Source organism: Epinephelus fuscoguttatus, linkage group LG17 (genome assembly GCF_011397635.1).
Source record: "Epinephelus fuscoguttatus linkage group LG17, E.fuscoguttatus.final_Chr_v1".
NCBI classification, from domain to species: domain Eukaryota; kingdom Metazoa; phylum Chordata; class Actinopteri; order Perciformes; family Serranidae; genus Epinephelus; species Epinephelus fuscoguttatus.
In genome coordinates, this window is record NC_064768.1 from 29485710 (window position 1) to 29499194 (window position 13485).

The following is a 13485-nucleotide window of genomic DNA, read 5'->3' on the forward strand; positions in this document are numbered from 1 at the left end:
ATAAGAAGTTTTTGGGAAGTAGGTTTCAGTGTGGCCCTCAGTTCCCCTCCAAGACGCAAGGCGGCGATATAACAACCTGCAAAGAGTCAGTGAGACAGCTGACTGAATCAGGCCACTAGTAAAGTGAAGCAAATATACCGGAAACAGAATTATTGTGTCGTCAAAATAAAGCGCAAAATGTGTTTTTAACCTAAAAAGAGAACACTCTGTGCAGGAAAGTGATAACAACAGTACTTTGCTTTTATTTACAGTTTCTTTTCTCAAATACGTTGCGTCTTTTAACATATATTTTTTTGTATTACTCGACATTTCATTTCAATAATTATTTTATTCCGAAGCACAACCGGAAGTGCACGTCTAAATCTAGCTGGTTTGACGTGAGTGGAAGTGCGTGACTGAAGGGGTGATTACGGAAATAACTGCTTAGCCAGAATCAAATAAATAAAGGATTAATATCGAGTCGCCACCTGTGTCAGCCTGTAATACTGTCCACAATGTCCAGGCAATCCAACCGAACAACAGACAGCAAGAAGATGGTAGGCGAATCCCGCAGGATTAACATCAGTCAAAACCTAGCTAGCATAGCTAGCGAAAATGCTAACCGTAGGCTAGTAGTTAACATAACATCTGTCTACATTATATTTCTTCGAGCTTAGCTACTTGACAGTCGTACATCTTTGTTTGACAAGTGCGGCTGTAACATGAAGAGCATTTAAACTAGTTGAAGTAGTATTTCATTCATTGTGTAACACGACTGGCTTTGACAGGAAGTGCAGTTCGTCGTAGCACAGAAGCTAAACAGTTAGCCTCAGTAGCTGTGCAAACATTTAAGATAACTCTTCAAATGCAATACATAATATGCAATTATATCAAACATGCATATGTAACGCTACAGGTCTGTTATCATGTTCAACTATGAGGCAGTTTTATTAACATTGTGAAAGTAGTTCCATCACAGTTTGACAGCTGCAGTGAAGACATAAGCCTTTGGTTTGAACACTTAATATCATTATACATTAAAGTGATTAAAGTGTATATAAATTGCATTTTATTAATAATTTAATAGCAAATGTTTAATTATTGTTGTCAGACATTTCAGCACCAGGAACTGTCCTTAGCATTAGATAATAATAGTAGACGTCCTGATGCAGATAGTAGCCCTGTATGTTTTCACAGCTCTCTCCACATTGAATATATTGATTATTAGATGGCAAATTAATGGGGTTTTTAAAGACACACTTTGTCCAAATATAAGGTCTTTCACAAACTGAAGTGGGGCAGTGAAGTTATAAAATATATGTTATGTTATATATGACCTTGTTATCATTTTTACTACTGGGCTACTGGCCACTATTTAAATGGTTTTTTAAAACTAATTTTACTAGGATGCTTTCTGCTTTATTCGTCTTATCCTTGAGGTTAACTTTGTGTCATAATATGTAAGAAGAACTGAAACATTTTTCTCCCGACCTGTTGTTGTAGATGTACGTATATGTTTTTGTCTTCGATAATTTAAGGATCTTTATTTTTATGCTAATTAATATTCATTACAACAAAATACTTTGCTGCATTCTAGTGGTTAAATGTTTGACACCCTTATTCCAGTGTGATTCGTTTCATTTTATCAGCACAAATAATGTGAGAATTCTCTTGTTTTCTCTGTTGTAGAACTCTGAGCTGTTCACCCTGACCTACGGGGCCCTGGTCACCCAGCTCTGTAAAGACTACGAGAATGACGAGGAAGTCAATAAACAACTGGACAAGATGTAAGTATACCCACTGACTGTCATTAGCTGTGTTCACACCCAACTGTACTTGACAAATAGTGTAGATACCAAGCAAGTGCGCTAGATTTGCTGGTGCAAAGAAACAAACAAATAAATAAATATCTGTTCATGATTTATTTTATTTCATCATAATGTAATTTCTTTTGTTTTATTAATTGTGTGGCTCTTTTATTTACCACTAAACATCTGTTTTCACCCTCTTTTATAATTTAATGCATCATTATCAGCAAAAGGTTTAATGTAAAGCTAGACGTAGGCTAGTCTAATAGCAGATACTTGTGCTCATCAGTTCAAATCACTTTAATAACTAAGCTGGTGGAACTTCTTATGGGCATGCAGCAGCAAGGCTTCAGTGTCACAATATAGGTCACATACCACCTTCAAATGTCCAGCAAAATACCACTACCAGACCATACTGAAGTAACCTACAGTACTGAATATATTGTACATGAACTATTACAGGATGCAGCCCTGCTGTGCACGTCCATGTTGGGTACATAAAATGAGATGCTTGCTTCAACATGTTTAAATTGATCTTTTTTTATCCATGAATGAATAGAAGTGATGTGATTTTTCTGGCCTGTCGAATGTCTCCCTGTAACGCACACTTTCACACTGCTGCCCTGTTCATCATATATGTAGACACAGAGAGATGGCATAATCAGATTCCTTTTCTCACACTCCTGTGTCAGAGGTTACCCTCAGCTCTTGTAGCTTCTTAGCACACATGGGGTGTTTAAAGGAGAGCACACTGATGTTTTTATGAGAGAAAAAAAATGTCTGGAACGCGATGCTGGATCCCGTTCTCCCACAAAATAAGATTAAGAGAAATCGATGGGTTTATAACTCAAAAATTCAAGTCATCCCGTCACGCTGACAGGACTTTGGACTGGATGTGCTTTGCTTTCCTGGTTGTGCAGCAACCTTAAGCTCTCTCCAAGCCAAGTCATGATGAGACTTGTCTTACCTGGCCTTAGAAGGCAGTGAGTGTGCACTGCCCACTCCGCTTGCTGGCCGCCAACTGGTCAGAGGCAGACCATGTTAGGAACAGGACGCATCAGTTGGCTTTAGATTCTGTAGTTAGGATAAATTGACTTGACCGTCTAATCATAATTATCATCATTTGCCAAGTCTGTGACCCAAAAATGTTCGGAGCATTTGGACCTGTCCTCTGTCTCATTACTGTAATTTTTCCTCTGTACTTTTCTTCAGTTGTGAAGGCGGAGAATGACTTTATCTCTGCTTCTCTTGCCTCTCTTTCTCTCTTTCATAGGGGTTATAACATTGGAGTGCGTCTGATCGAGGACTTCCTGGCACGCTCCAGCATCGGCAGGTGTCAGGATTTCCGAGAAACAGCCGATGTCATTGCTAAGGTAATTGGACTTTTCCAAGCCAATCAGAGCGTGACGGTGGACTTCTCCCAAAGATGGGAGGGAGAGGGAGAAGGAGGGATGACAGAAAAAGAGAGATTAGCGAGAGTTGTTGATAAAACATCCCAACAATTGATAATGGAAAGAAGGGGAGGATGTTGGGGAAAACTGCTGATTGTGACTGAGTAGATCAGAAAATGTCCCAGTCTGCGGCCTCTAAACTTGAAGCCAAGATCGCAGTCTACGTCGCTTGACATGATTAGTTACCTTGATAGTCAGAAGGCGAGGATTCACTTACGTGTGGAATGAAATGTAATCTCATCCGTCAGCAAGGTGATACACATTCAGTGATACCCCTTCTCTGTTTCACTGCCCAGGTGCTGGTAGTTAAGCTTTAAAACAACCATAGCAGACATATTAATGTCTCTCTTGTTATTTACTGAATCACCTGGCCGATCATGTTACTCTAAGGATATGTTGTACTTCCATTTTCCTCTCTGTATTTATCCCCAGCCTGTGGATTTGTAACATATCCTTGTCTGGTTTTGCAAAAGTCCAACTCCCCTCATGATTGATGGACATAAAGATGCATGTGGACAGTGAAAGCTGCTCTCAGGCCTGAGTGTGTGTTCAGCACTGCAGCTGTTTTCAAGGTGTTACTGCTGCCTGCTTGGGGAGTCATTCCACAGATGTAACCCCACACTAGCTCAGGGAACTGGCTCTCGGTCATGAGGAGAAGGGTCGTGTCTGTAAATGGAGGACCACTGTGGGGCAGCGGTTTGGAGGGTGCCTTGATAGCCTTGCCCGAGGATATCATGTGACCTGTAGTTAAACTCTGAGACCACCTCAGTCATTGGTCAATAAAATATATAGTATATGAGGGAAGTCAAAAACAGAATTTTGAGATCATGACTTTGCTTTTCTTGGAAGACAACATTTATTCACACCTCTTAAGCTGTGGAGTTATTAACTAATATTCTGTTTTCAGTGTTTCTAAAAATACTGGCAAAGTCAAACCATTTTACATATTTTAAAAAAACACCCAGTGTCAGTGAACATTTTCATTGCTGTGACTTCAGTTTCACAAGCCTGGGTGAGCTTTGATTTGTGCGTGCGTGAGAAAGTATGCCGACATCACAGGGACAAAGTGCTGCGGAAGAACAGAAGCAACAGACATCAGGTGTATGTGCAAACAGGATCAGGCTATTCAGCTAAATCCAACTGAGAAATCCTGCACTGTTTCCTTTTTTTCTAATTCACTCCTCGCTGTATTTTGGTTGCTGTAGGTCGCATTTAAGATGTACCTGGGAATCACCCCCAGTGTGACCAACTGGAGCCCGGCAGGAGATGAGTTCTCCCTCATTCTCGAGAACAACCCACTGGTAGATTTTGTGGAGCTGCCGGATAACCACAGCACGCTGATCTACTCCAACCTGCTGTGTGGGGTCCTCAGAGGAGCCCTGGAGATGGTATGGTCAACATCCATTACTGTACATTTAAATTAAACTTCAAGTCAGTTGATTTTTTTGTGTAACCCTGCAGCAATTTCACCAAGAGTGCAAAGAAATGTGAGCGTTTTTTGTGTCTGATTCAGGTCCAGATGGCCGTGGATGTGAGATTCGCTCAAGACACTCTCAGAGGGGACAATGTGACAGAAATCCGCATGAAGTTTATCAAGAGGATCGAGGAAAATCTCCCAGCAGGAGACGAGTGATGGAGACAGAAAGCTCCTTCACTCAACTTCTCGTGTCTCATTTCGGGAGGACGAGGAACACCCTCACATACAGACTGAGAAGACGAATGAACTGTAGGCAAAACTTCAACACTCTTCAGTTTCTAGTATCTTTGTTGTTGGGAGAGTAATGCGAGGAATTAGAAGAGACTATTGAGATTCAAGAGGAAAGAAACACTGTACACTATTGAAACACAACACAACATCATAACATGGCCCTGCTATCTGGAACATCTCATGAGTAAAAAAAAAAAAAAAAAAAAAAAAGCTCCTTGGCACTGATCTGTGGTCCAGTTTGAGGGGAAAGTTTTTGTAGTTCTGTGCCTGAATGGCAGCTGTTGCTGTTGATGAGAAGAGAATGCCTTGGACCATTTATCCGTCACCATGAAAGTCACTTTTTTTTTCGTTTATTACAAAAATAATTGTTGCGTTTCTTTGAAGAATGATGTCTTTTCATTTGGCCATGTGTTGACTGTTTTTTTGTAGCGTGGCTGGAAACCCTTACATCATCATGTTTTAATGTTTGTCTTGTTTAAACGTTTTGTTTTTTAAGAAATCACACTCTATATTGCTGCCAATTATATGGCATGTTAATTTATGTTGGTGGATGTGTCAAATAAAAGTGACATATTTGATGCGATGCTTTTCTCATGTGTTTGTGACAGTGGAGAGACTCGCAGTTTGCCTGTTGGGCAACCTGGAACAGTTTTACCTAGTCACACACACACATATACACACACTGAGTCCTCTGTACCACCTTGTCAGTTCTGCTTTAGTGTACTGTGTGAGCGTTACTCCTTTGGAGCACCGCAGTCACCCAGCAAAGGCAAACAATAACAGACCTAATGCCTCTCTTATGTTTGTTCAGGGTACATGGAAGCAATCTGTGTGTGGGTGTGTGTGTGTGCGCAGAGAAACGGCAGGTTGCCTTACTAAAACTCACCAGTTCTTGGTTCTGGTTGTCACACCTGTGAATGGCTTTACATCACCCCGAAGTAATGAACAGAACTTCTCATTTAGACCGGCTGCACACCTCGTCAATAACTGAAAACACAGGCGCCCATTCACACACACACAAACACACTAATCATCCCTGGTCTTTCTTTAAAAGCGAAAATCTGGTCTGGATACCACGAAAACATTAGCCATGTTTTTCTTATTCTTCGTCTTTTTTTTGTTTTATTGTGTAACAGAACAATAACATTAGTACCAAACTCACGAGTCTGCTGAAAGCACTTAAGAGGATGAGATTGTCAGATAAGGATTTCCTTTTGGAGAAATCTGTCAGCTATTAGCTGCTGGAAACCTTCAGGCTCTACACATTTCTATTTTACAGCTGCTATTACATGAGCCCATTTCTGCTTTTACAGCTTTAGAATTCAGACACTTGAAGTAAAGTTCTCCACAGAGCCACCAGAGGTTGCTATGTACATGACGTTCCACAGCTGCAGGCAGCATCGTTCCCAGTGCAAGGCTTAAGTGGGTATTGTGGGAGCAAAACATTCCCTTTATTTGTGGGAGTTAAAGCTGGAGCTGCCAGAAAACATAAATAAAAGGTTCATTTTCAGATTATGAATATGGGAAGAGCAGACAATTCGCAGTAGTTGAGCGGAGTGTCCGGTGCCAATTTATGGACTCTAGCTTTGATTTGGCTGGAGATTAGACAAACGATGACAACATGCAGTCTTTGTGCTTTGTAATGCCGGGGAAGATGTATTAGGATGGGATTTCTCAGTGTTATTTACTGTCTTAAGCCTCTGCCCACTCCTGTCTGGGGTAGTGCTCATTTAAAGGGATAAAGAGTGGAAAGTGGAAGCACCCCGACGACAGCCGTCGGCTTGCAATAAGCCCGCTGGGCCATTAGGCGAGCTCTCAGCGCATTACGTGCTCATATCTATGCACCCTGTAGGCCCGTGATGTGGATGTTGGATGGAGAGTGGGCAGGAAATAGTTTTTGTGCAGAAGCTCAATGTAAATGACTTGGCAGAATTAGAGCCGTGTACCTGGGGAATGGACGGACAGCTGGCTTTGTGTACTTGTGAAAACCTGTATCACTCTGCCATATGCTCACAGGAATTTGACTCGACAAACACATGAACCACGCTGTACATGGAGGCCAAGGTGAGGGTGAATTTATTACAACCACTGTACTCACAGATAGGTGTTAATACACACTAGAAGGACCTTGTCCAAACACGCCAGCAGGCCATTTTGTGTCTCCCACCACTTAAAGGTCCACCAATATGTCTAGTGAGAGTTTTGTGTTGATTGTTTTCACTGTTTTACCCATTAAATAAGAAGGTATTAAGACTACAAACTAACTAACGCTCTGTTATGACTTCACTCCTCATAACCTGTCCATCTGTGATTCCTATTTGCGAGCCTGCAGATGTTGTGGCAGAATGAAAACACAAGGAGGAAAAAAAAGATGTTGTTGTGGAGGCACTTAAGACTCTCTCTCTCTCTCCGAGCCATGAGGAATTGCTTCGAAGATGCTATTTTTATCTGTTGTCTAGGAGAGTGAAATTTCCCATCACTTATATCTCACTTGGAAACAGTTTGGTGTCTCGCATCTGCACACACATTGTTTTTATTTTGCTTTATTTTAGTATATGTTATCATCATTAATGTTATTTATCACAGCTGCCTATATTTTTGAGAAAACTTTATTAGGACAGGCCTAGAAAACAAGTAGCAAATGTTACGGGCCCGAGACAACGTGCGCCGATCTGCTTTAAGCCAGCTAAACGTTTCCATGTGGCCTTTATGGGAAACAAATGGTGAAAGGCACGCTGTGACAGTAAAGCCCAGCGCACAGCCTGGTATTGACCTGCACTTATTGAATACCACATCCCTTTCTTCTACCTCCACTCCATCCATTTCCATCCACCGCTTCTCTTAGTTTTCCCACTTTGTTTTGATCATCCCTGCTTTCTTTCCATTTTCTTAGTCTTGGTAATGTTTTGCTGATGTGCTCAAGGAAAAAGCCAGCAGTCTCTAAATCAAACAAAAGGATGTGTGATAGTCTTTTGGAAATGTCCCGCGCCTGATGGGAAATGTGTTGTCTCTCAGGTGAGGTAAGGACCGGCTGACGATGCAGTCACCCGGGATTTCCAGAGGTTTCCGGAGTGTGTTTTGTGTCTGGTCAGTGGAAAGAGTGGAGATGACAGCAGGATGGACAGCACTCTTTGACAAGAGAATGCAGTGAGTCAGCAAACAAGTGTGCTCATGGTAAAAATCCCAGACGGACTGAATAATGTTCCCGGGCAGTGAAGCGGTGGGAAGAGGTGGTTGATTTAATGAGCGTGTCTCTGGTGCGCACCTGAAAAGATGCTCACATGAACACGAGAGTTGTTACATAATTCACAGGCTCTACACTTGTCTGCTCAAACACATCCTGTTGTCTGGGGTGAAAGTGAGAGTTTAGCGGTTTGAGGGGATGTTCGTTTGGGATCTATGTGCATAAACACCAGTAAATAAACGTGGATGTGGTTTTGAGGGGTAATTATGAGTTGATTTGGTATTCAGTCACATTATGTACCCACTGAAATCTGCTACAGCATCTGCAAGCCATTTGGAATATGAATCATCACCCACTTCCAGACAAACTGTTGAGCACTTCCTATAAATCTAATAACTCATGCATTGCTCAACCGTTTAGCACGGACCACACATCCAATAGAAAGTGAGAAGTTTTTAGGCCTCCCGAAGTTATGTTTGGGTCATCAGGATTGTTGGCAGGAAGGGTGAAATGAGAAACAAAACGAGTGAAACACACCTCTCCAAGCTCAAAAATAAAAGCATGGATCAGATCCAGCTAACCCGTTCAGTGAAATCCTGGATCACCAGTGTCACAAGGGATTCGTGTTAACAAAGAAAACATCTTTTCAACAGGAAGACATGTCAGGTTGAAGTTGGTCCAAAGCTGGGTCTCTTTTCTGTCTCGGCAGTGACCTGGCCTGTTCCACAAGGGTTTCAGCCGGAGCCCTGGACGACGCCGAGCCATTTAATGCCTTGTTTTTAGTTTTTCCTCCTTCCCTTTCTTCCAGGCTTTTTGGATGGGAGCTGCTAAGCTGCCTTCACTCTGCTTCCAATTTCCTCTTGCTCTTTTGTTCTTCCTCTTTTCTCCAGGATCTGATGAAGAGGAGTTTTTAGACGTTCCTGATGATACAGGTTTTACCCGTTCCAGATCCTCTTTATCTTTCAGCCTCATTTTCCCACAATACGCTCAACTTTTGTCTTGTTTTTCTCCCTCTTTTCTTCCCCTTTTTCCTGACCCCACAGCCGTTCGAACTCGAGTTTATGTAACAGCGGCAGAACTTTCCAGCTTGGAACGGCCTCACTTGAAGATGGAGCAAGGAGAATGAGTGGGAGAGAAAGAAAGAAAAAAAAAGTGTCATGTAATATTACACTGGCGAGCGCTGAGGGCAAACGGCACCTCACCTTCGACTTCATTATTCCAGGGCCTTTTCCTCTGCATGCACATATGTAAGCATATATTTATATCACTCTCCCAGGCAGTTACAAATACGTTAATTCCAATTGAAAAGCAGGAATGTGAAAGTCCTGGTTTGCCCTGGACCAAAATCAAACCAGGCTTCCCTCCCAGAGCACAGGACTGCCTGGAGGCTGCACACCAGCTGCACTGGACGGGATATCACCGCTCACCACTGCCAAGCATGAACCGCGTGTGTGTGTGTCACATTAAAATTTTGGAGTGACAAAACACACACCATATATTGATTAGAGCGAAGCACTTCTGGTGACGCATGTCTCCCCAGCAGGTCATCTATCTAACTCTTAAAGCATGACATCCGAGCTAATATCACTGCATAAATCCAGACACCAGCCCAAAGGCTTTATGTCTTCAGCAAGTCATTTATTATCCGCCCACTTCAAGCACCTTCGCCGCTAGTCAAAGTGATTGTAAGGGGTCTGGATGTCCTATTATGCAGGCTAGACATTTCAGTCTGTGAGTATGACTTTCCATATAAAACACCTCAAGCTGTCACAGTGGAGAAGACTGACTGGAATCTGACGGGTGAAGGTTCATGAAAAATTCCCATAGTGGGAGACGCGTGATGCGGCATTATGAACTATATTTCCTTTCAACTTTTGTATGAATTTTATCTTTAAAATGTTTCCAAAGAAAATGAAATGTACGTGTTCAATAAAGCTTACATGTTGACCCGTATCACTGTCAATTAAACACATTCAATTCAAGGCTTTGAAGAAATCAGGCAGGGGTAAAGATGAAAAAGAAATTCACTTGGGAATATTTCAGTCCACTAAAAATTACTGCACAGCTATGGGTTCCCTTATTAGCATTAGAGCTGTTACTTTCCCAGACAATAAAGCTTGAAAGAAGAAGTAACCCATCATTTCCTCAGATTAAGCCCAGTCCAAAACTGGCTGTATAATAGACTTTGCTCCATCCACTCAATTCAGAGGTTGGTGTTGTTCATTCAGCATCCCTTGCAAGCTCCCCACATTTTGTGTTAGTGAAGAGACTAACAATTGGGAACATGAGCCATTTGTTTCCAACATTTAAACAATACTTGGAATTTTGAATAAAACGTGATTCCTGAAACTACCATAACAATAGATAGGACATTTGTGGGACATTGTAGTGGTCATATGAATTGCAAACAACAGTCAAGGAAATGCTTAGCTGTTGAATAATTTGTAGCCAGACATACCGAACCTGTCACCATTTATTTACCAAGTTCATTTTCTTTGCTAGTCATTGTGTCATGACAAAGATTTCTTTACTCCTCACAGTGGAAACAGGACTAACGTTAGTTGACCGGTCTGACAGCAGCTCTTCGAGGGTGTACGTAGGTGCAGTGGTGCTTTGAACATAATGCCAACACCAGGATGATAACATCCTCACAATGACAGTATTAACATGCTAATTTGTTGCAGGTAAAATTTACCATGGTCACTATCTTAGTTTAGCATGCTAACAATTGCTAATTAGCATTAAACACTAAGTACAGCAAATGAATAATGGCAATGATATTAGTTTTGGTTTAAAAAAAAAAGTGCTGGAGGAAATAAAGCTTTGACCTGATATTTGACCTAATATTTTGTATTTTTCTAAGTCATGTCCAGGCAGTGCTGCTTGGCCACACTGTTCAGCAAATATTTTCTGACACATAGTTTTGTGCTCAAAGTGAAAAATATATTGTTGCTAAAATGGAAATATGACATAGGACTAAAGTAGAATCTGCAAGTCTTAAGTCATCCTCCAAGCTTATAAACATAATACACATCGTTGTAAGCTAGCCAGTCAATTAATCTTGTATTTTACTATAGTTGTAGCATTATTCATATGTCTCTGTGTAGTTGTGTCCCGCTTAAGTTTAGTGTGTTGGTTAGTTTCATAATAGCATTCATACCCTATGTGCAGTGAAGGGCTGCAATCAGTGCAGTGAATTTCACAGAATCCCAGCGGGAAAAATAGCACAACACAGCGAATGTCTTCCTCATTCCCTCTCTTCTTTACTCTCTTCTTGGCTACATGGCACCGCAGGATGGATCGACACATTACCAAGGTTTTGGCACATGTTGAAAGTTTGCACCGTCCACCGGACAGTTAGATCCTCATCCTCTTTAAATTTATTCAAAGCCCGGCTAAAAACCCATCTCTTTGCCTTAGCTTTTGGTGATTCATCATGAGAACATATTGTTTGATATACATCTTTTTCAATGAATTTGCTCAAGACAAACTCTACTGGTTGATTATCTAGTCAAAAAGTTGAAAAGTCCCATTAGAGTAACAAAAAAATAAAATGAAAAAGAATCACACTGCTGCCTGGGGCGGTGTTGTTACTGAGCTGAGGCAAGAGCAGCCCATGCCCCTCCAAAATGTCCCATAACTACGTTTCATACAGCAGACCTCTGCAACAAGTCTGCCCTTCCTGCAGTGTGCTGTGCCATTGTGCAGTGGTGTGACTCCCCTGTGCAGCAGCAGCCAAATGGCACCTCATCAATACGCAACCAGCAGCTGCAGCAGGAGGAGATGGTAAAAATGAGAGCAAGTGAAAGAGAGAGAGTCAGTGTATTTTGCTAATTATTGTCTCATTTGTGTTCTGATAAACAGTAGATTAATCAAATTAACTGCATTATTGCTGTTTTCCAAACTACTGCAGCCGCAAACTCTTTGGTATAGTAATGGATTAATGTTATGTATGACTATTAACCACATCCCCATTCAGAGAGAACGTTAATTCAGTCAGGAATACTCCGTCATTGATTTAACCGTTTATTGCAACAAGTGGAAATACAGTTGTGTTTGGTGCTGAGGGCTCCGCTCTTTAGGTGCTCCCTGGATTAGACAAGCGGCATGCTATGCCAAAATAGGGAGCACAATGCAGGAAACCCCCTGGGTACACAAGAGTGGGCACAAGCAAGACATTAAATACAATGTTGACCTTAAAGCCATGTTAGAACTCTGAATTAGTGAGATGGAGGCTGTGGTGGTAGAGGTAAAGCTTTGCCAGCAGCAGCATTGGTGTAGCAGGGATCAGTGAGTAGGTTGAACCGCCTTGTGTGGGAATGGGCTGTGATTGGTGTGAGACTGATAATAATATAAGAACAATGAACCAACGTGAAGCTTCATCTGTGAAACAGGAAGTAAAACATGCTGGAGGGGGGCTTTTAATACAAGGTTAGGGGTCAACAAAGTTCTTAAAATCCATCCTTTGGGAAATGTATTTCTCTACAGAAATTCATGGCAATCATTCTCCAGCTTGTTCACTCAAATGTCAACCTGCTGATGAATGTCTGTACAAAATGTTGGGCCAATCCATTCAGTAGATGTTGGGATATTTTACTGGATATGTGTAAAACCTGGTGCAAGAGAAAGAGTCAGGGGATTACCAGAGTCAGCAGGATTTATCCTCTGGGGACCGTGCATGAATGTCATGAGTGTCCACCCAATAGCCTGAATGTTCAGATATTTTCGTGTGGATCAAAGTGGTGGAGCGACTGGCATTGTCATCTCTAGAGCTCTGTCGCTAGTGTGGCAAGTAAGAGCAGTGCATTTGTCCTTGTGACTCTAATTCTCTGCTTTCTAACCTTTGTCATTAATGATGACACCAGACAAGTGTTCACACTGTGACTGTAGATATTACTTTGATCAGGTGAAGTGTGTTTACATCCCAGTTTGGCTGGAGTCTCTGGTGGCGTGTCTGCCCAACTGTAAAGCTTTCAAAGTCTTTCTCTTGTTGCTGAGTTCAAAAGCTCTTGTTCACCTGCTGGGCAGTGATACAAAGGCCTCAGGGTGATGAGAAATTTTATGTTTTGGGTCGTGTTCATTGGACAGACCAATATGCACAGAGCATGATCCATGTGAAAGATGTAGTGCTCACACATCTACTACAGCAGGAGTAATTTTCTCAGCCATTATATGACCTGTCATGAATGTCCTGTGCTTCCAGGTCTATGATGTTGCAAAATATATGGTTTTAACTAAATGTAGCTCCAGTATGATTTATGCTAACAATGTGGGTTTGTGAGCCGCCATTAGAGTGGATGTTGCCGATACAGGAAAGGAGTTGTACTTCGCCTTGTATGTGTCAGAGAGAGTGCA

The 13485-nt window shown here is 41.7% G+C and overlaps 1 protein-coding gene across 1 annotated transcript; it reads left to right on the forward strand.

Annotated features, from left to right (window-relative positions):
- Window positions 1–372: 372 nt before the first annotated feature.
- trappc3 (trafficking protein particle complex subunit 3) lies at window positions 373–5529 on the forward strand. The gene is made up of 5 exons (XM_049603169.1): window positions 373–536; window positions 1669–1766; window positions 3061–3160; window positions 4444–4626; window positions 4752–5529. The coding sequence occupies exons 1-5, from the start codon at window positions 495–497 to the stop codon at window positions 4869–4871; spliced, it is 543 nt and encodes a 180-aa protein (XP_049459126.1). The 5' UTR covers window positions 373–494; the 3' UTR covers window positions 4872–5529.
- Window positions 5530–13485: the final 7956 nt, after the last annotated feature.